Source organism: Lepisma saccharinum, unplaced genomic scaffold (assembly GCF_977018435.1).
Source record: "Lepisma saccharinum unplaced genomic scaffold, izLepSacc3.1 HAP1_SCAFFOLD_567, whole genome shotgun sequence".
Lineage (NCBI taxonomy): Eukaryota > Metazoa > Arthropoda > Insecta > Zygentoma > Lepismatidae > Lepisma > Lepisma saccharinum.
The window spans coordinates 100,173-122,720 of NW_028143242.1; the positions used below are offsets into that span (position 1 = coordinate 100,173).

At 41.9% G+C, this 22,548-nt stretch overlaps 1 protein-coding gene across 1 annotated transcript; it reads right to left on the reverse strand.

Moving 5' to 3' along the window:
• Positions 1-21,506: 21,506 nt before the first annotated feature.
• On the reverse strand, positions 21,507-22,304 carry LOC145983030 (uncharacterized). Its single transcript, XM_083116313.1, has one exon. It carries the CDS (start codon positions 22,302-22,304, stop codon positions 21,507-21,509), a length of 798 nt encoding a protein of 265 aa, XP_082972439.1.
• Between the last annotated feature and the right edge of the window lie 244 nt (positions 22,305-22,548).

Genomic DNA, 22,548 nt, shown 5'->3' on the forward strand with positions numbered 1-22,548 from the left:
TCTACAGATTCTGTTGACATTTTCGGTTGATTCATGTGACAAAATGTATGTGTGGAAAGATGATTTCTAAATAGGATAAGCCACTCATTAGCAATTGAATAATTCTGTAGCTTTTTCCATATATAACTGATTTATTAAAATTTATTCACTTCGGTATTGTAGTGATTGTTGTGATTCCTTCTTATTAGTAGAACGAATATAAAGTTGATATTTCGTATATCATATTGATATTTGAAGATGACAGGTATATAAAAATTCTAATAAAAAAAAAGGGACACTTCTGGAATTTCAATGCAGATCTAATTAAAATTATATTATACTCTATAGCAGGCATATCTAACTTCAATCAAGCAGTTATCCACTTTTTATTGTCACAACAGGCAGTGAGCTACTATTAATCGTTAATCTTTGATAAAATTTGTACCTACTAAGCTATTAAACATTATAGAAGTTGAATTCAAATAACGTATATTCGTATAATTACAATAGATAACTGCGATCGACCAACAACGTCCCGCGATCGACCGGTCAATCGCGATCGACGCGTTGGACATGCCTGCTCTATAGCATACTTAAACCCGAAGGTTTATGGCTGCACCAACACAAGCCTTCCATCTGTCCCTATCCTGGGCAAGATCAATCCAATCTTTCCCATCCTTACCGATTTATTTTAGGTCCATCTCAACGTTATCCCTCCATCCTCGTCTTAGCCTTCCTACTGTTCCCTTACCATCAGGTTTCCCAACAAGAATCCTGTAAACTATTCTTTCCTCTGCCATTCGTGTCACATGGCCTGCCCATCTAACTAAGTCTTCTTGATTAAATTATTCTAATATTAATTAAAAAGTCGAAATAATTTATTGTGTTGCAGGTGGAAGTAACGCTAAGATGATGTTTAGATTTGTTTATTTGGAGATTATTTTAACCATAGCCAGGCCGGAATATATATACGTAGTGGAGGCCCGGAGCTGCAGCCCTCAAGTTCACCCTAAATTCTGATTAATCTTGATCATAACCTGCATAATTTTGAGGCTCCTAAGCCTACTAGCTGCTTTTAAACATGGAAGTATTAATTTGATCACAGTTTTTGTTTCAACAATGACAAAAGTGGCTTTTTATGGGTTGATAATATGTGAATATTTCCAGCGTAGATAATATTTACAAGTAAAATGTACATGTTATGAACACCAGGTTACACTTGAATATTTAATCATTCATATATCCCCGAGTATATGTACTTATTGAATTTGATTGGGTGGGCAATCGGGTGGGCACAGGAATTTTTGGGTGGGCGCTTGCCCACCCGTGCCCACCCCTGTCGCCGTCCCTGGACTTGCTCCCTCGAGTAAAAATGAAAATCCAACACGAATGGGATGAATGGTGCGCACACGAAATCCAAAACACAACCACCTATAAGTGGAACACGCACATAGGCACAAAACAACCTTGGTATCAATCTTTGAAAATGCCTCGGGCAGTGATTGTGTTCACCTTGAGAATGCGCACGGGTCACGTTCTGGGGAATCAACATTTGGCAAGAATACATGCGGTACCTATAACTTCATGTCAATGCGGAGAACCCAGACAAACAATAACGCATCTGTTTTTCCAATGCCCCTTACGACAAGCCCATCGGGAAAAGTTGCATCAAACCCTACTTCGACTAGCTCTTCCATTTCCGGTGTCAATCCCAACCCTGATAAGTCAGCCTCGAGCTCCCATCATGTGGACGCTATAAAGCTTCGCACGAAAACGCAGCATCTTAATGTAAACAAAAACAATAAGGAAGATCACAGTGTAACATACCCACCAGGATACCCTCCCATAGTGAAAATCAGGAGTGAAAGTGTATTGTGCAAGTGCCATAAGGAATAACGACTGAAGGAGACAAAAAGAAGTAGGATCAAATAAAGATGTCCCGATGACTAGAAACCGCAAAGGATAGGCGGTGTGAGCCATGATAAAGCAAGCAAGCAAGTTTCTTTTTCGCTGGTTCGCTTCCAGCACCGCTGTTTCTGTTAGTGCCTGGTGGGGTGGGAAGGGCTGGGATGGATGATGCGTTTCCGCCACCGCAAAGTTCTTCCAAATCTTCTACATGAAAGTAAAGTTGCCTTTCCTATGTAATTGTCAACAGATTCTCTGAGTGTTTATTTGAAGGCGAAATTGGGAAAGTAAAATGTGGGCATTTTCAACTGGCGCCTGAATTTTGAAATTCAGTTCTCAAAAAACTATTTCTTTTTAATATTTCATTTTCGCTTGTGTAAATTTCCATTACCAATTTTGAAATAACGAGTACAGTGTGTGTTTTCTGCATCGTGTATCATTAAATCAGAATAACAAACATGCCAATAAATTCTTAAGATTTACTTGAAAGTAAGACTTCGACCATATCACTAACACTAAACCCCATGGTTTCAAGTGTATCGCCATTATTTTCATTTATCAGTCGTGGCGAAATCTGAAACGTTATCAAAGGTAGTAACAGTTTTTCGAAGACACCCTTCTAATTTTTTTAAAACATGTCGCTTTTTCCTTTTCTTCTAGCCTTTCGGAATCCTGATTCAAATTTACGAAATTTCCTTCGTTCCCTAGATATTTCTTCATAATTCCGAATCTACGCATTCGCACACACTACTGTCTCAAACAAGAATGACTTGAAAATTGTTGGCACTCTGGCATAGTTGTAAAATCTGGCAAAATGCCCCTTCCCCGTCTGCGGGAAACTTCATTTTCCTAACCAAGCTATTTGCACTGGAAGTCCAAATGATAAGGGCCCTCAGCAGCACCGAGCAAAGAAAAAATGACGATAACTCATAACTGAATTACAAACTGGTGGCGGCGAATTCGATGCACCGGCGCAACAATCATTTCTTGACTGAAACAATCTTTACTCACCCCCGCCGCACAAGAAATGAAGATGAAGTGAATAACGTGATTCACATAATTTTTGTCTCACTCACTATTTTTCCCGTTTTATAAAAGTCAAGGAGTTAGCTTGAAAACCAAGTCTAAATTTGAGAGACATTCTTAAAAAGAATGAATTCCTGTGTCTTGACAGAAATTCAAAAGACAAATCCTGCGTTTTGTGTTAGATATTGATATGTGATGCAACTTTTTCGGGGAGCTTCATTAACGGTTAGTGAAGAATAAAGCTGTTCTTAAGAAGATTGGTTCTTCTGCAAAATACTTCTGGCACTAGTCAACTTCAGCGTAGGACTAACATCAAAGGTTGATCAGAAGAGTCCCGAAACAGTATGTAGTCAAACCGAGATTATAAAAATTAATAGCTCTTGACAACGAGAGATCATATTTTACATAGATATTGTTCATGATGTATCATTTATGTGATCCATATATAATAAATAATAAAAAAGGTAAAGTGCTTCCCTGTGTTTTGCACCACGCCATGAAGGCGTATAGGGGGTGTGGAATTAGGGCAGGACCGGCGGAAAAGGGGGGGGGTGCGATCCTTGCCACCGCCCAGAGCGGCAAATTTCCAGGGCGGCAAAATTTGAAGAGACGAAAAACAATAAGCCTATTGAAAACTTGAAAGTCATAATATTATATTATATAACTTGAAAGTACATATGTGCGAACCCACCATTTTGAAGGAACATATCAGTAGTCTCACTTTAAAACAACTGATTCCCACAAGGGGGGGGGGGGAAGCAGATTCGATGCCTTAACTCCGTTGAGATATCACGTGGGAGAGGTATATGATACGCTGCTTCAAATAATTGACGACAATAAAACTGTCCAAATGGTCGCACATGAGGCTCAATGTATTGCAAACTAGTTATGTGGCTTTACATTCCTGTGCTCACTAGATATCTGGTATGATATTTTACTCCACGTAATGTAATGAGCAAATGTCTTCAGAACATTAATCTACGATTTGTTAGATGCTGTTATATTTCTTGCAAACATATCAGCGCTTTGAAGAAAGCAGGAGTGATGAAAAATTTCAAAGTTTCTTAGACGCCACTTGGCAACCTGGGAGGGCGGCGACCTGTGAGTCCCGGTTGATGATAGAGAATTGGCTTCGAATTTAGATATAGATGATCCAAAGATAGGCAACACTGTACAGGGCCGAAATCGAAAGAAGAATCAGTTTCAGTATGATGAAACTGTTGAAGATCCACAAAAACGGTACCAAGTTGATTTTTACGCATTACCAGGTTCTAGACGATTATTTTAGCTCTAAGACAAAGATTTGAGCAGCTTAACATGATAGTGAATTTATCAATTTCCTTTATGATACTAGTAAGCATAAAGACATGCCATCTGATCTTTTGTCTGAAAAGTGTAGAAAACTTGCCGTGTTAACACATGAAGGCTACTGAATTAAAAGATGAACTAAAATTTATTTCGGCTATGATAAAACAATTTCACCAAAGGAGACCTTAAACTGATAAAGGGTCATGATTTTGCATCTAATGTGTGTGTAGAACTTCGAATTTATTTACTTTGTCGGTAACCGTGGCAAGTGGCGAACGAAGTTTTTTTTTTTTAATTGAGTCTAATAAAAATACTTTATTCGGTCAATCATGCCTGAAACATGCTTGTTTCCATTTTATGCAAGATAGCATTATATGAAAAGAATATTACATACAAAGGTGAAGTAAATTCCCTGTGCATATAGCACCAAGTCATGAAGGCACATTTAGGGGATGTGGGCACATTCTCGATCTCGGCCATTTTGTTTGACTCTCCGCCGGCCTTACCTCCCAGGGTTGCCCCCAGGTACCCATTAATTTGAGGCTGGGTGAAGCCCAGAGTCGCTTTATGAAGGAACAACGCAGGAAAGAATTCACACCTTAGATCACCCACATTTTAAAAATCCAATCATATATCACAGACCTACAACGATAAACATATGAAGTCAAGCCTTCATTTCTTTCCTAATGCTTGTTACATTTCAGATACGTTTAAGAGAGAATAATATAAAATTAGTGCTGCATTTTTTAAAGTTTAACTGTGGTCGAGCTAGACATCCTTTTGTGCTTAATAGTATTGAAGTCCGCCCGACCCTGTGGCCGAGTGGTTAGCACATCGCGCTGCGACGCCAAGGGTCCCGGGTTCGAATCCCGGTCGGGCTTGGTTGTTTGTGAATGTCCATTCATCAATTTCATAATTTCATCACTCATCCCCATCTTCGCAAATTAGCCAAGAGGCACAAAACGCGAAGTAAAATAAACTAAATCAAATCAAATCAAAATCAAGTATTGAAGTCCATGGTGGAAAGACTAAAGAGGTGGATGCAAGCCGATCCTGAAAACTCTCCGTTCCGGCGCATGACGTCATCATCGTTGCTGGAGAGGACTACGGGGCGTCCGCTCGCTCTACAGTGAAGCGTTCTTCTTGAAACAAATTTCAACTACAGGCTCAATATAACTTCAAAACAAGCGAAATGACCATATAATGGTGTACCGAGCGGAGACCGTGATGGGGTTGCACCCCCCAAAGGCACGAGCCAAAAAATTGAGAAAAAATTAAGGGAAAAGTTAAGAATGTGGGTATCTTGCAAATATCAAATACAATGTTGCGAAAAAGTGTCGTTTAGTAATAAATCTCTTTTCAGCCTTACTGGTCAGCATGAGCCTAGTGCATAGCTTTCTTCTGTGTTTTCTATTAGTCTTACACACACAGGAACCTTCGTGTTCAAGCATGTTGAGTGTCAGACTTAGCGAAGGCTTCGACATCAGTCCAGACTTGGGCACTCCTTTCAGAGTGTTCTCTCATGGATTTCATGTATCATAATTAATTCTCGTCGTTATGATAGTCTTTCCTTTATTTCTTCTTCTTCTTCTTTGTTTTTGGAAAATGCAAATTCAAATTTTAACCATACACTGTCACAATTCTGACTACCTCCCTTACATTTGAAAAGTAGTTTTAATTCTTTCATATTAGCGTATTGAATCCCATTACAGTTGTTTTCTGATTTCCTAAGGACTATAATACACACAGAAAGAGGCAAAGAGAGAGGATGGGGAAATTTATTCCTACTTGATAATTTTACAAGCGTTTCCTACGGGTAAAATATTCTCCAGCTTCAGCTTCCCCCAAAATATTCGGTACGCTATTGCAACCACATGAGTAGAATCAAAGGAGAAAGTTTTAGAAATTACAATGGAAAAGCAATATGTAAATGGAAAATTAAGCTTTTAAATTTATTTTTCTGAAGAATTTGTTATTGTTACATTTACTGCTTGTTCAGCAGGAATTTTATGGAAAAGAGAAGCTTTTACAAATCTTTAACACTACAAAATAACATTAGAGCCCTTTAACATTATTTACATAACAAGAAAATATGTACAGTATCATACAAGTTTTTTTTTTCATTTTCCTCATAAATTTGCACCTACTGAGCTCCGTGGCGGAGTGATTAGCACAGCGCGCTGTGGCGCCAAAGGTCACGGGTTCGAATTCCGGCCTGGGCATGGATGTTCTTTGTGAGTTATCCTTCATCAACTTCATCCAATTATCACTGATCCATGTCGTTGCGATTAGCCAAAAGTAACATATAAGCGACGCTAAATAACAACAATAAAGAATCACACTCGTATCTAAACAGAAATCAAGCACTGAAAATCTATTTTCGTGTAGTGTTACTCTCATTACAGCTGCACAAGCTAGTTGTCAACAGTAAAAGTAAGTAAAGTAAAGGCGAAAAAATATATTATAGTCATCACTTCACAGCCAAGAAACAGCCATAATACGGATGGTCAAGTTGTTCCATACGAAAAGTGGGTTCAATCCTCTTGTTACATTCTCTTAACCTATGGTGGTGATCCGGTCACTGCACCGAGATATGAAATGGTGGAGTCCACCTCCTAAGCATTTCTATGTGCATAATGTGCAGAACCAGTTTTTCATTTTGGAGAATGGAAGTTGTTGCGTATCTTCGTGTACCTTATTTTCTCTATGGGGAACACAGAGTATACAATATGTTTTAATAGCCGGTATGGAATCTGACTGGTACGCGGAAGACCCGGGATCGATTCCCGGGGTGAGTGATCTAAGTTCAGAATATTTCCGGTCTTGTACCCGCATAAAGCTGTTCTGGAGCTCACCCAGCCTTAAATAATTGGTACTTGGGGACAACCATGGGGGGTAAAGGCGGCCGGAGCGTGGTACTGATTACATCAACTCCAGTCTCGCGCGAACCGCGGAAGGAGGAAGTTGGATCGGTGCTCTCTCCCATAGCTTGTAGTTGAGACAGCGCGCGTGTATTACGTAATCGTCCAGTCGAACAAAACTGAAGTCTTGAAAATGGCCATCAAGCGAGTGAACACGTTGAAATTGAACTTTAGAGAAGTGAGATATAAGCCAACGTCAAATGAACTACATCGCTGGATAAGTACGAAATTGAAACTGAAACCAGAACAGGTTGTAAGTATAGAAGTAGACTATTATCGAAAATGTGTTTTTGTGAAATTATTGTCTAAAGTAACGGGTGAACAGTTATTACGCGAGTCGAAAGGAGTGTATATGTATAATGACGATGACGGCGAACATGAAGTGATAATGACGTGGGCAGATGAAAATCATGTGATAGTGCGGCTGCATGTCGTGCCGAGTGAAATGTCAGATGAAGCAATATATTCTGTACTAACTAACTACGGACAGGTGATATTCCTTGATGACGAAACGTATTCGAAAGACCACATATACCCAGTGAGAACCGGAAGAAAATTAGTAAAGATGAACTTGTCCCGTGCGATACCTTCATATGTTACGATCAGTGGCGGCCGATATTGGGTCACGTACAATGGTCAAGAGCGTACGTGTTCCTACTGTGACGCGGTCGATCACTTCTTTAACCAATGCCCTAGTCGCCAGAGGCCAACAGCACGCACAAGTGATAACTCGTACGCAGGGAGAGTGCGACCCGCCCCATTCAACCTCAACAGCGCTGAAGAAGTGATACACAATGATCGGACAGTACTTCCAGCTCCAATAACCAAGACGCAAACTGAATCAACCGTAGATGCCAATTCCGATACAATACAGGATGTCCCTTTAACACCGACCGAAGAAAACAGCACCCTGCCTAGTGTCGATCCCATGGAGGTTCCAGTATCTGCCAATGACGAGACAATAATCATGCCGCTAAGTATCCATACTACGCAGATGACTCCTGAGGAAACCATCGAGAACTCACCACCAGTAGATGCAGATTCTTCGCAGACGACAAACATGGACCTGACTCTAGAACCCCCATCATTGCCGACCCCATCTTCACCCATACTGGGAAAGAAGAAGAGGAAGAAGCAACGTAGCACGGACCAGAATCACACCCACCCGGCGAAGAAAACGAACGAACAGCGTTCACCATCGCCAGTGAAGTATACCCTGACCCCAATTGTGCCCAACCCTTTGGAAACACCCCCCAACCCCACGATGACGACCACTCTAAATACCGATTCTTCAGGAAACCTGTAGGTACATGCAATGTTTTGGTTGTTTATATCATTAGTGTGTTACATGACGGCTCCCGTGTATCATTTTGCCACACTAAATCTGAACAAACTATCCTCTACAGTCAAACACCATGCCTTGACTGATTATATAAAGCAAAGTGCTCTCGATCTTCTTTTCCTTCAAGAGGTCGGTACAGACGATTTTACATGTGGCCATGACTACACTATATATAATAATTTCACATACAACGCCACAGGTACTGCCATTTTGGTACGACAAGGTATACCTGTTAACAAAACTTTCCTGCATCCCTCTGGGCGAATTACGTGCGTCGAAATAGGTAAAATCTGGTTTTGTAATATCTATGCGCCTTCAGGATCAGTGGCCCGCGAGGCACGAAACACTTTCTATGCAACAGAAGTGGCGACAGCTTTAGGGGGCAACCACCAACATATTGTCCTTGCTGGGGATTTTAACTGTGTGTTACGACGACAAGATCAATATCCAGGGTTTAACTCATCCCTTAGTCTCTCTACCCTGGTCGATTCCTTTCACCTAAAAGATGTCTGGGAAACCAAGCACCCACAACTGGAAGGATTCACCTTCATGCGTCCAGACTCGGCCATTCGATTAGACCGTTTCTATGTAAGTGCGAACTTATTACCCAAAGTGTCATCTGTAAAGATTTTTCCCACTTGCTTCACCGACCACCTCAGTGTGCAACTAGACATGGCAATGGACGCCAAAACTGCAGTTCGGGGACGGGGATACTGGAAACTTAATAGTCGGGTTCTTCAAGATGAGCAATTTCGAACAGCCTTCAAACAAAAGTGGAAGGGATGGGAAAATATGAGCAGGCGCCAAACTGATATCATCACATGGTGGGACATGTTCCTGAAGCCGTCAATCAAGCATTTTTGTATAGCATACACACGTATGATGCACACGGATTTCCATAAGAAATACAACTTCTATTATCGCGTACTCCACGAGTTGACGAAACAACTCATACGGGGCGACCCAGTCCTGCATGAACTGAAACGCATACAATCGGTCCTACTGAGGATGCACCACGAGCGAATGGCAGGTTTCGTGGTGAGAAGTCGTCTCCCAACAATTGACCCCCAAGAACAAGCCAGTATTGCCCATGTAAGCGCAGAACAGCGAAGTGGGAAAAGGAAACTCATAACGAGATTGCAACAAGGGAACGAATGCCTCACACAACCCTCGGACATTCGTGCATACCTATATGAACACTTTGCAGCACAATTTAAGGCACCCCAGGCGGAAGAAGAACACGTGACATACCCCGATATCCCCACGCTATCAGGGGAAGATGAAGCCATCTTAAACCAACCGTTCACTAAGGAAGAAGTGGAAGCGGCCATCCAACAAGCTCAAAAAGGAAAAACCCCGGGCATAGACGGACTACCGATTGAGTTATTTCAAACATTTTGGCCTACCATGGCAGACCTGCTTATGCGGTGGCTCAATGCCTGTTTTGCGCAGAAGAAGTTAGGTCGTACAAGCTCGACAGGGGTCATGGTCTTAATCCCGAAAGTGATACATCCCTTAACACCTGAACATTATCGCCCCATCACTTTGTTATGTGCCGATTATAAAATATTGGCACGAATATTAACGCGCAGACTACAACACTATGCAGCTACCCTACTAGGCCCTCATCAATTTGTGCACGGAACTAATGGCAATATAACTACCGTTCTCACTAGCATACGAGACATCGTTACTGTAATGAATGAAGCCCCTGACTCGGAAGCAGCTCTAGTAGCCCTGGACTTCAAAGGAGCATTTGACTCATTGTATCATCATTATCTATTTCGGCATTTAACTCAGGTTGGATGCGGAGAATCCTTCGTAGAAGCGATAAAGAGCCTATACACCCAGGCTCGGGTACATTTGTGTGTAAATGGAACATTATCCTCGCCGTTTGTTCTTCAGCGCTCTGTTAGGCAAGGTTGCCCCTTTTCACTCCTCGCCTTCTGTACAGCTCTTAGTCCCTTCCTACACCAAATAAATCAACGACTACAAGGAATACAAGCGTATGGCATGACCTACCGAGTTTTTGCATACGCCGACGATGTCACAGTGGCGGTGCGTGATCATCAGGATTATGTTAACCTAATGGAAATCTTGGAACAATTACGAGTAAACACAGGCTTGTGTCTCAACCTGAGAAAATCAAAAATACTACCCTTGGGGAGAATGGCAAGGAACTGGACAGAATCTGTCCCAATGACCGTGACGGACGTATTCAAAGTACTCGGGATCTACTTCTCGAGAAACCTGGTCGAGACTTCCAACCACACATTTCAAACCATAGTGCCCAAAATACAAGCAGTATTACATTTCAACCGACTCCGCCAACTGTCACTAAGCGCTAGAATCAAATATGTTAACACTTATGCACTCTCGAAACTATGGTATGTGGCGCAAATACTACCCGTGCCTACCCAAACGGCTGCGAGAATCCGGAGAATGATCACACGCTTTCTCTGGCATGGTCACCTGTTCCATGTAGCTCATAACACACTATGCCTACCAACTCGCCTTGGAGGACTAAACCTGCTGAGTATCGACCGACAAGCGCAAGCCTTATTTTTGCACCGCCATATCACCATGATAGTCCAGCATCAAGATAGCATTACGGCTCGTGTGCTACGCTCCATGCTGGATGAAGTGGAACTATGTGCCCCAATTTACCCAGGTGTTATACCCACTAAATTTCTCTATTTACGAACAACCATAGTGGAAATTTGTTACATGTTGATGCTCCTTCCAAATGTGGATCCTTCTGATATAACAGTCAAATCTCTATCAAAAATGCTGCAAACCCGGATGAAACATATTCCGCGTATTGTCCCATTATTCCCCAGTGTGCGCTGGAATATCGTGTGGAGAAACATAGCCGCGACCCACCTCCCCAATCGAGTGCACTCCATATGGTACTTAACTGTACACGATGCTATCGTCACTAGAGTACGATTGCAGAGATACCTTATGGCAGACAACTCCCATTGTACCAAATGTGCACAGGACGACACCTTAGTGCATCGACTGACGACATGTGTGACAGTCGTGGAACATTGGAAACACCTTAAGAAGTTACTTGGAATCATATGCCGCCGCTCCCCGAACGACTTCACTGTGAACCATTTATTAACTCCAGAATTTCAGTATTTTCCTCTCACAAGAACACGTGCAGTGCAATTTCTCATAGGACATTACGTCTATTATGTGCTTGGCAACCAACCTCATGTACAAAAACTGTCATTCAAATTCTATGCCAATGAACAATATTATCACAATGATCAGATAACCTGTAAAGCCTTGTATGCAAATTTCCTACATGCGATACTTTGAAATTAACGTCCAAATGTAAAAATTGTGTAAATAGTAGCTAATTTCAATAAAGAAAATTTAAAAAGAAAAAAAAAACTCCTAAATGGCCGAGATCAAGAATGTGTGGGTCCCTACACCTAAAACCTCTAAAATGTGCCTTCATGGTATAGTGGAACCACGAGCAAAACAACCTGCGCAGACCCGCGACTCCTGTGCACCGTACCCCCGCGAGTAGGGGAGGGGGAGAGTGGACCATGCTTCCTTATGGCCCGAGGTGGAGGGAAGAAGGGAAAGCTGCGCGGGGACTTTTCGTCCCAAGGTTTTTTTCCTTGTGGTCGATCGTACTATATGCACGGGGAACTTAGAAATAAATTTGAGGCACGAAAGAGCATATAACACAGACTGCATTAATAACCCTATACAGGGTAAGTCAAAATGATGTACCCGATTTCAGACATTTATTCTGTGCAATATAATAAACAAATGTTATTGTGAGACATGTGCCAAGAAAGGCAAACTGTCAAAGTTTTTTTCAAACAAATCACAAGTGTTCTATGTGAGCACCTCGCGTAACATGGCACACATCAAGCCGATAGTCTATCGCCTGCCAAACCTTGTGTAGCATGTTGCGGTCAATATCAGCAATGGCTGCTGTGATGCGGGCACGCAGGTCATGCAATGTTGTTGGAAGTGGTGGTACGTAAACATGATCCTTGACAAAACCCCACATGAAGAAATCACATGGGGTCAAGTCGGGGGAACGAGGTGGCCAATGAAGGAGAGGTCGATCCTCCGGAGATGCACAGCCTATCCAACGTTGTTCCAATGCCCCATTGAGATGGTCCCGAACGCTGCCATGGTAATGCGCAGGGGCACCATCCAATTGGAGAATGAAATCTGCGCTATCCTTTGCAAGCTATGGACGGAGCCATAGTTGCAGCATATCAAGGAAAACAAGTCCTGTCACAGTACGTTCATGGAAGAAAAAGGCCCATAAATCTTTTTATAGGAAATGGCACAAAAGGCATTCACTTTGGGAGAATCGCGTTCGTGTTCCACAAATTCATGGGGGTTAGCAGTTCCCCAAATCCTTACATTGTGTCTATTCACTTTCCCTGGAAGGTGAAAAGTTGCTTCATTACTGTAAATTAACCTCTCAGAGAACCCATCCGTTTCCATTAATGTGAGGAAATCAGCACAGAAGGACGTAGCAACAGCATAATCAGTTTCTTTTAAGGCTTGAACTAGTTGCAAGCGGTAGGGTTTCATTTGTAAACGTTTCCGCAGAACCCGCCAGACAGTTTTCTGTGGAAGTTGAAGTTCTCTCGCTGCCCGGTAGGCGGACTTCTGTGGACTCCGCACGAAACATGTGCGCACTCGTTCCACTGTCTCTTCCCCAGTCGACAGACGGCCAGTCGATTTTCGTTTACAGATGCAGCCCGAATCTCTGAAATGTTCATACCACTTACGAAGGCCTTCCCTGTAGGTGCTTCTCTCCGATATTTGGTACGGAAATGCCGTTGCACACTAATCACAGACTTGTTCACATGATAATCAAGCACACAGAAAGATCTCTGTTCTCCAGTCAACGCCATTTTCCTGCTCGCTGATAGCTGCTGACTTCTAGCGGTAGAAAGTGGATACACTGCGTGGAAACTAAACTTTGAAAGTTAACCTTTCGAAGAGCATGTCTCACAATAACATATGTTTATTAGATTTCACAGAATAAATTTCTGTAATCAGGTCCATCATTTTGACTTACCCTGTATATACACATATTGTACATATACATACATATACGTAAATATACACACACACCTAAGACTGCACATATACATATAGGCCAGTCGCTTCGGTGACTGAGGACGCCGGTTTCTTGACTCGCGATATTGCCACGGAAGTTACCGGGTTCGAATCCAGAACTGGGTAAGAGTATTTGTGTTTGTCCCTTGATCAAATTTCATATGATCATCAAGTCTTATCGCCGCGATCAGCCCAAGTAGGCAGAAAAGCAACGTAAAATGTGATACGTGAAAGCACATAATACATGCACATATATATTATGTATGTATGTGTGTATGTATGTATGTGTGTGTGTGTGTGTGTGTGTGTGTGTGTGTGTGTGTGTGTGCGTGTGTGTAAAGAGGGAGAGATGAAATTGTTTATTTTGTCCTTCCGCCTTCAACCCAATACCCATTTGTAACAAAATTCTTCTTCTTTAACAGGAAATCCAAAATACTTGATATTCGTTCCTTTCGTCTTTTTGTAATGATTGCTACAGCCGTAAATAGCACAGTTAGGCATATTTTCTTTCGCAATGCACTTAGATTCTTCTCACTAGAAGTGAAACGAAGACAACAAAAAAATAAACACTCAGTTCAATGGTCTACAGAAAAGAACAAAACCAGAAACTCCACTTGTCACCCTCTGAAAAGCACCCCCTCTCCTGGCTGTGGCCACTATGTTGACGTCAGAGCTCTGACGTATGGCTGAGAGCCATGCGCGTGCATCCACCTGTTTGTCATTTCACCATGTAACAAGTCTCATTTATTTATTTTATAGTTAGATGTTTTACTTCGGAATATGTTGATTTTCAATTTCCCGTTGCTGCCTAATGACGGGGGGGAGGGGCGTCTGCCTCCACCGCCCAGGGCGGCAAAATGACTAGCGCCGGCCCTGAGTTAGGGCCCCACACTTTCTTGATCTCGGCCGAAGTTTGGAGTGATGTGATCAACACCACGCCCCTTGACGCCTCCCCCCTCCCCAGAGTTTCCTCCAGGTTTCCGCTCTATACAACGCTGGGTGAGCGCCGAAGCCGCATGAACAGGTGGATAAAGTCCCGGTTCTCCCCCGCCGGGATCGAACCAGGGCCTCTCGCATGGTAGTCAGACCATACCGACTTTTTTATATATAATAAAGGAATACCCCTATTCGGTGGTCTCCCCCGTCATTCACACACCTTTTCTCAACATTCGTACATATCAGTTTTTCTCTATATTCTCGGTTTTCTCATTTTATGGACAACACAAACATCCAAGTCTGGATTCGAACCCGGGACCCCTGGCTTCGTAGCGCGCTATGCTAACCACTCTGCCACGGAGGCCGACCACCGACTGAGCTACTGCGGCTACTATAATAAATAATAGTAATACGTTAATGACAATAATTTTATAATTAGGCCTAACCAATTTTTCAGGAGGGAGTAAAGTGACCGCCTTGGAATGTCCCATTTTTGGGTAAAAATATTATGGTAACCCTACTTTAAGAGCAACATCAAAACGTAGTTGATTATCTTTTTTTGTCTAAATTTTTGCAGCTTTTAAAAATTACGATATACTATTGATGAAATCCTATGAGCAATACTTGTAGTTTCATCGACCACTATACATTTTTAATTCACCATGCTCCTAAAACTTGTAAAATTATTGCTTTTTTATTTTGTTATTTTATTTTATTTTTTGAAGAGTGTCAATTGTCAATTCAACCTGTATGTGGAGTGAGTTGACTATATGTTCGGGGTCAGTTGACAATACTTGTAATTCTACCTTTGAAATGCCTTAAAATTACAGATTACAAAAATGTGATCTAATGAACAGCAAAATATGTAACATAAATGTTCCAAACCAGGGTTCGAAATCCCGGGGGAACAGGGGGAATTCCCCCCACCAACGATCTTGTCCTGAAATTTCCCCCGCACCAAATTCTTCCGGGAGGGAGAGTTTTTGTTTTAACAACAAACCTTGAGATTCGAATATACATGACTGGAATAATATCGAGAATATACAAAAAGAACGGACAACAAAGAGCCTCATCTCTAAAGACACTGAACCCAGCAATCCCCAGAACACAGGAATTGGACCGACTTGTTATTTCTTCTCCATTTCTCATCGCCTTTCGTTAGCAACCACGAAGTATATAGATATATTAATAAAACACGTAATAGCATTTATATGTGAATTTTATACAGGAAATTATTACCTTCTTAATATCTCTTAATTTTTGTCCCTCCTCCCTTAAGAAAATCATTGTTCGTCAATTTGCAATTACATTTTGAATGAAAGACAGTCGATATACTATATTGTATATTTTATAATCACCGGACGCAGAAAAACTTCTTCAAATTTTCGTGATGGTATGTCACATCTTCAGGAGTAGAGAGACGTTGCACAACTTTGTGACAAGAACGAAGAGTTAGAGTGACCTGCAGTGTTGCCAGGTCCAGAAAAAAAGTGTTGACAGTGCCACAAAAAATATAGGTGGTTCTTTCGCCAGGCTTGTCGAAGACTGTGAGTTGTGGGGGGGAGGTGGTGGTGAGGGTGAGGATAGGGGATGAGGGGCGTTACTGGGTGACCTTGTTCAGGCCTGGGGATGTGGTTGCATTCATGGTCGATATGTAGGCCCTCTCCCGTCTTCTACGTATTGAGGTGTTGGTGGATTGGGGCAAGGAGTAGACGATCGCTACCTGGAAGCAGTCATTACAAGGAATATTGTGGTGATTGGTGTGAATGGCAACAGCAAAGTCCAGGTTTTGGGTGGAGGAGCGGTGGTTGTTGATGCGGTGGTTCAGGGCTGTGGATGTTTCCCCCAGGTAGAATCTTCCACAGATGTTGCAGGTGAGGATATAAATTAGGTTAGAGCTGTAGCAGGTTCCTTTTGAGTAGAGGGTGAATTTGCCGGTGGCAGTGTGGATCTGGAGGGTGCGGGAAGTGACAAATATGGGGCAGGTTTTGCACCTTGGGCGGTTGCATTTGTGGGCGGGTGCGAGTTGATTGTGAGTAGGTGGATTGTGGTGGACCAGGATGTTTTGGAGATTGGGAGGGCGTTTGAAAACCACTCTCGGCTTGTCGGGGAAGATATTTCTGGTGTCAGGATCACTGTGCAGGATGGGAAGTAAGGAATGTAGAGTGTGTCTGATTTTGTTGAGGTGGGGGTGATATTGGGTGACAAGTGCAGGGGAATTGGTGGCAGGTTTCTTGGTGGGAGTGTATGAAGCAGCTCGGGATATTTGTTTAGTAACCAGGGTGGAAGGATATCCACGGTTGGTCAAGGCTTGGTGTAAGCCGAGGTTATAGTTCTGTCTGGAGGTGGGTGAGGTGTTGAGTCGTTGACTTCTGAGGGCCAGGGAGAATGGGATGGCTTTCTTGGTGTGGAACGGATGGGAGCTGGAGAAGTGTAGGTATTGCATATGGTTGGTAGGTTTCATGTGGATGGAGGTTTCCAAATGTCCTTCCTTCATGTGCACATCCACATCCAGGAAGGTGATTTGGTTGGTGGAGTGGGTCCAGGTGAAATTGATGGAGCTGAAGTGGTTAAGTTTGTCTAGGAAGGTGGAGAACCTTCCCCGACAAGCCCAGAGTGGTTTTCAAACCCCTCCCAATCTCCAAAACATCCTGGTTCACCACAATTAAAATAGCTTCCTAGTTTCTGGGTGTGTGGTTTCGCGTATGTCAGTTTCACTCTGGTACAAATGAAACATATATGTAGACTAACTTATACTTTAATAACACGAAGCATTTAAATAACACTAAATAATGAAGGGTTCCACACAAATGTACACGAATATGACGAGGTGTACAACACACGTACGTCGTCTCACGACTCAACTCGGACTCACACTGCGCATGCGCACACTGCATGGCAACAAGCTTAATGAGAATGACAATTCGTCTGAACATCACGGCCCCTCTTGGAAGATCTCGCTTCAAATATTAGAATACACAATTATTATTATTACCCTTTACAAAATACCATATTACACTTGAATACATAGATTACAATAAACACAAATTCTCTTTCTGGTTACATATTTACACATTCTCAATTGGCAGAGGTGCTAGTTTCATAATAGGCCTCTTTAGTTCACCGTCTTTAGTTTTAACAGTTGCAACTCTTATCAAACCATCTTGTCCTTTGTGAGTTTCGATAACTCTACTTAATTTCCACTTCAATGTGGGTACGTTATCTTCCTTTATCAACACTAAATCATTGACTTGAAAGTTAGGTAATCTCTTTTGCCACTTCAGTCTACTTTGAAGTCCAGGTATGTACTCCAAATGCCATCTTCTCCAAAAATGCTGCACGATTTGTTGACACCTTTGCCAACGCGTCAGGCGGTTAATCTTGCTCTTGGTGAAATCATCTTCTGGAATGTTTAGTAGGTTGTCGCCAATCAGGAAATGCCCTGGCGTAAGTTTTGTCAGGTCATTGGGGTCACTTGACATGGCTGTGATTGGACGAGAGTTCAAACAACCTTCTATCTGCACCAATACTGTGTAAAACTCTTCAAAATTCAACACAGCATTGCCCACAACACGTTTCAAATTATATTTAACGCGTTTTATGTTACTTTCCCAAATTCCGCCAAACCAAGGTGAGGAAGGGGGATTAAAATGCCACTTGATTCCTTCACTTGTCAGAATGTTATGCACAGTTTCTCTATGGTTCGGTTCTCTCAAAAAATACATTTTATGCAATAGTTTGTCAGCTCCTACATACTGGGTACCACAATCAGAATACAGGTTAGCAGGGTTTCCTTTACGAAATATGATACGTCTCAAACATGCAATAAAAGTATTAGTAGTTGCTGAAGATACAATTTCAATGTGAACACACGTAGAAAGACATATAAACAAAACAATGTAACCTTTGATTGTTTTATGAGATTTCAAAAATCCAGACTTGATTGAAATGGGACCTGCAAAGTCAGTGCCTGTGTTAACAAAAGGTCTCGCTTCGTTTACTCTAGGAGGCGGTAAACTTCCCATCAATTGTTTAGCTGTAATAGCCTTGACACGTCTACAGATAACACATTTGTTCACTATGCTACGAACCATATCTCGAAGCCCACCTATCCAATATGTTTGTGTCACAATAGCTTGTAACAGTTGTGGATTGGCATGAAGATTCTTCACATTATAAAAAAACATAAAATACAACTTTAGTACCAATGATCAGATTCACCTGAAATTTAAGACGGCGCAGCAGCAGATTATAATTGACAAAATCCAAAAAGCAGAATTTGATAGAAGATGAATTAAGCCAGATATTAAGATTAAACAACGAGACTGGACAACAATAACTACAGACTCCCTGGCACTCTCTTCGGAACGAACGTGCAGGTTACAATGGGGCCCGGTCTTTGGGTAACCTCTCTTCGAGGTGCTTTTGGAGAAGGGTCAAAGAACTCCAAATACACGGGCGAAGATAGCAGGACAAGAGGCTACGACTTGAGGACGATTTACCAACGCTTGGCAAGAGAGGGTACCGTAACGAACCTTTTGAATAGCAAATAAATAGACGCGGAGAAAAGCAGAAGACACAGTTTTACTCAGATTTTCTTCGACGTGTTATCGTGCACAATCTCTCGCGAACCACCCGCGTAAAGTATCCGCTTTGTGTGTCGCACCGTTCCGTGTTGTGTTTATTTCGCACGTGGTTGTTTACTATCAAGATGGAGTAGAGACAGCGAAAGGCCCCGCTAGGGGGGGCGTCTGACCTAGTTGCCAATCCTTGAAGATGCGGAGATCCAAATCTTATCGCCAGGAAACCATCTATTGACCAAGCCGCCAAACATCCACGACTCCACCACGAGGACTTCAATCAGAGCCGACAAAGGTAAGCCGGAATGGACGTGAAAATGGATACGCTTCGTTCGCCCCGTCGTGACATCCAAGGAACTCGCTTAATTATATAAAAAATCTCGAAGAGACATTGCTTATTACGGCGATTAAATTGCATCCACTATATTTTTAAATTGTAAAACCGTACAGCTTCAATTATTCATTTATCCAAAGTATTTAACATTCAGATTGTACGACGCTATAAATTGTCTATATAATTATATAACAGTGATCCAAGTTCACCGCAAAAGTAACAATATAACTATTAACATTCAATTACAACAACATAAAAGGAGTAGTGTTTTGTCGTACAGGTTAAGCTCCTACCGGAACATGGTTTTCCCGGAAAAGAAAAAGTCAATGTCAAATTAAGAACAGTTTAAATCAATGTAGCTAACTTTAAACATGCCGCCGAACTACTTTTGTACTAATTACTCATGTCTATTGGATTGCCGAGATATGAATGCGTGAGTGAATGTATGAATGAAAGGGGCAATGATGTAATGTTTATGCATGTGCTCTTTTATAGAAATTACAGTATATATAGAACTAACCCTGTGGTGTGATTTGTTCTACCCTATGTAATCTCTTGGGCTCCGACTGATGGCACTTACCCTGGGACAAAAGGTAAATAGGTTATTAATGATTGCCTTTTGTTTATTTGTTTAATTGTTTTTGTGGGTTTGACATTGTAATGTAGAACCAGATCGACGTCAGGCACGTTAAATAAGTAGACGTCGGAGTTACAACATGTTCATGTGTCAATAACAGTTCAGTAAACGGATGATTTTTTGGTAACACTATAGTATGTTTCTTATCTGAAGACACATCAGCATTATGTAAACGCCCACCTACTCGTAACACAGAATGCTTGTCAATGAGTGGACTCAACGAAATAAGTTTACTGGATGAGGGGAGCTCTTGTTCTGTTTGTAAACAGTTAATCTCGCTCTCATATGCTTTACGTTGGGTGACCTTGACCCAGAACTCAGTCGCAGCTGATAACTCTTCGGTTGTCAACGTCTGCTCGTTTCGCTGCATGGAAGGCGCTCTACAGTTGTTTATGAATCTAAACATCCAAGCAGTAACATGTATTAATCTCAAGAATGATGAGAATCTTTGCAATAATTCCTTAGAGTCAAAGGATGTAGTCAACAGCACACGAATCCTTGTTTTTCTTTCCTCCTTTTTCACTTCTTTACTTTCCACTGTAGATGATTCATGCATAGGCAACTCAGGCGAGTAAAGAAATATTGGACCATTCCACCATAAATGAGCTTGACACAACTGTGTAGGGAAAGCACCACGAGAAACAATGTCTGCAGGGTTATCTTTCAAACGCACATGAAACCACTGTTGATGATTCGTCATCTCGTGAATGAGTGAAACTCGGTTCGAAGCAAATGTACTCCATCTGGATGGATCTGATTTAATCCAACGTAGGGTGATCTGTGAATCTGACCAAAGGAAAATATCGTCTATATGCAATGACAATGATGACTGCACAATACTAATCAATTTGGCCAACAACACAGCAGCACATAACTCTAAACGTGGCAATGTTACAGGTTTTATGGGTGCAAGTTTTGTTTTCGAAACTAATAATCTGACTGTAACAGTGTTGTCACCATATACTGTTCGTAGATACACAATAGCACATGTACCTTTCTCACTGGCATCACAAAAACCAATCAGTTGACACAAAGTTGGTTCTCTACATTTTAAGCATCGTGGAAACTGTATGCTCTGTAACACATGTAATTCAGCACAATGTCTTTCCCATATTTCTCTTATGTCACTAGGAATAGGTTCATCCCAATTTAACTGTTCCTTCACATAGCTAAGATAGTGACTGGGGCTAGTAATCCGAGTGGATCAAATATGCGAGCTACTTCAGACAACAATAACCTCTTGGTTAATACAGGGTGTTCACTAGGTGGGTTAATGATGAAACTCAAATGATCAGAATCCGGGTGCCACACAAGGCCAAGAGTTCTTATGAATTCGCTGTTATGGATGGAAGATATTGTAGGTTTCTCTCGCAAATGCTCCGGAATACTGTTCAACACGTCAGCATAATTCGACGTCCACTTATTCAACTCAAATCCACCTTTTCTCAACAACTGTGTCAATTGTTGCTGCATCTGGGACACTGTCAGCTCCACTGCATACATCGTCCATATAAAACTGTTGCTTTAAGACTTCTGCTGCAATCGGGTAATTTTCACCTTCATCGTCTGCTAACTGACGCAACACTCTCCTAGCAACAAAAGCAGCTGGTGCCATGCCATACGTGAGCGTATTTAAACGATAAACAATGACAGGTTGATTGGGGGACTCTCTCCACAAAATTAATTGGTAGTCTCTGTCCTGGGGACCCACTTTTATCTGGCGATACATTATCCACACGTCACTTGTCAATGCAATAAGATGGCCACGAAAACGTAACAAAATTGATAGTAATTCTGGCTGTTGTTTACCTCCATTCATTAACACGTCATTCAAGGACACGCCTGTGCTAGTTTTACTCGATGCATTAAAAACTACTCTCAGTTTCGTACTTGTGCTTGTCTCTTTTGTTATCGAATGATGTGGAATGAAATAAGAACTAGCGGGGGCCTTGGAAGGTTCACAGTCCGCCACTGGTGTCATATGATTCAAAGCAATATACTCCTGCATGAATGACTTGTATTGTTCTAGTCTCTGTCTATCAACTCGAAGCCTACGCTCTTGACTAAACAAACATTTCATCGCCTTATCCTTTGAATAACCTAACACGTCGCGGTTGACCTTAAATTGTAAGCGGACGACGTACCGACCATCAGTAGTCTTCAGGGAAAGAGCAGGATGGGTTTCTGCGATGGATCTGTCTTCTGGCAACACGAGGAATTCTGACATCGATGTCCAATAATTTGCAAGTATCGACCACATCTCTAAAGAGAACATGAAACTCCTGGTTCGCCGAATGGCGTCGATCCTCAAGAACATTAAGAATGTCCTTAAGAAAATTTGCAGTTTCGTTCATGTCCACGGTCTTATTTTGACAAAGCCTGCTCATTGGAAGCGTTAAGCCGAACACGTCATCCAAAACAATCAATGTTGTTAAGAATTCAACATTGCATATAGCTGACAAAAGAGAAGT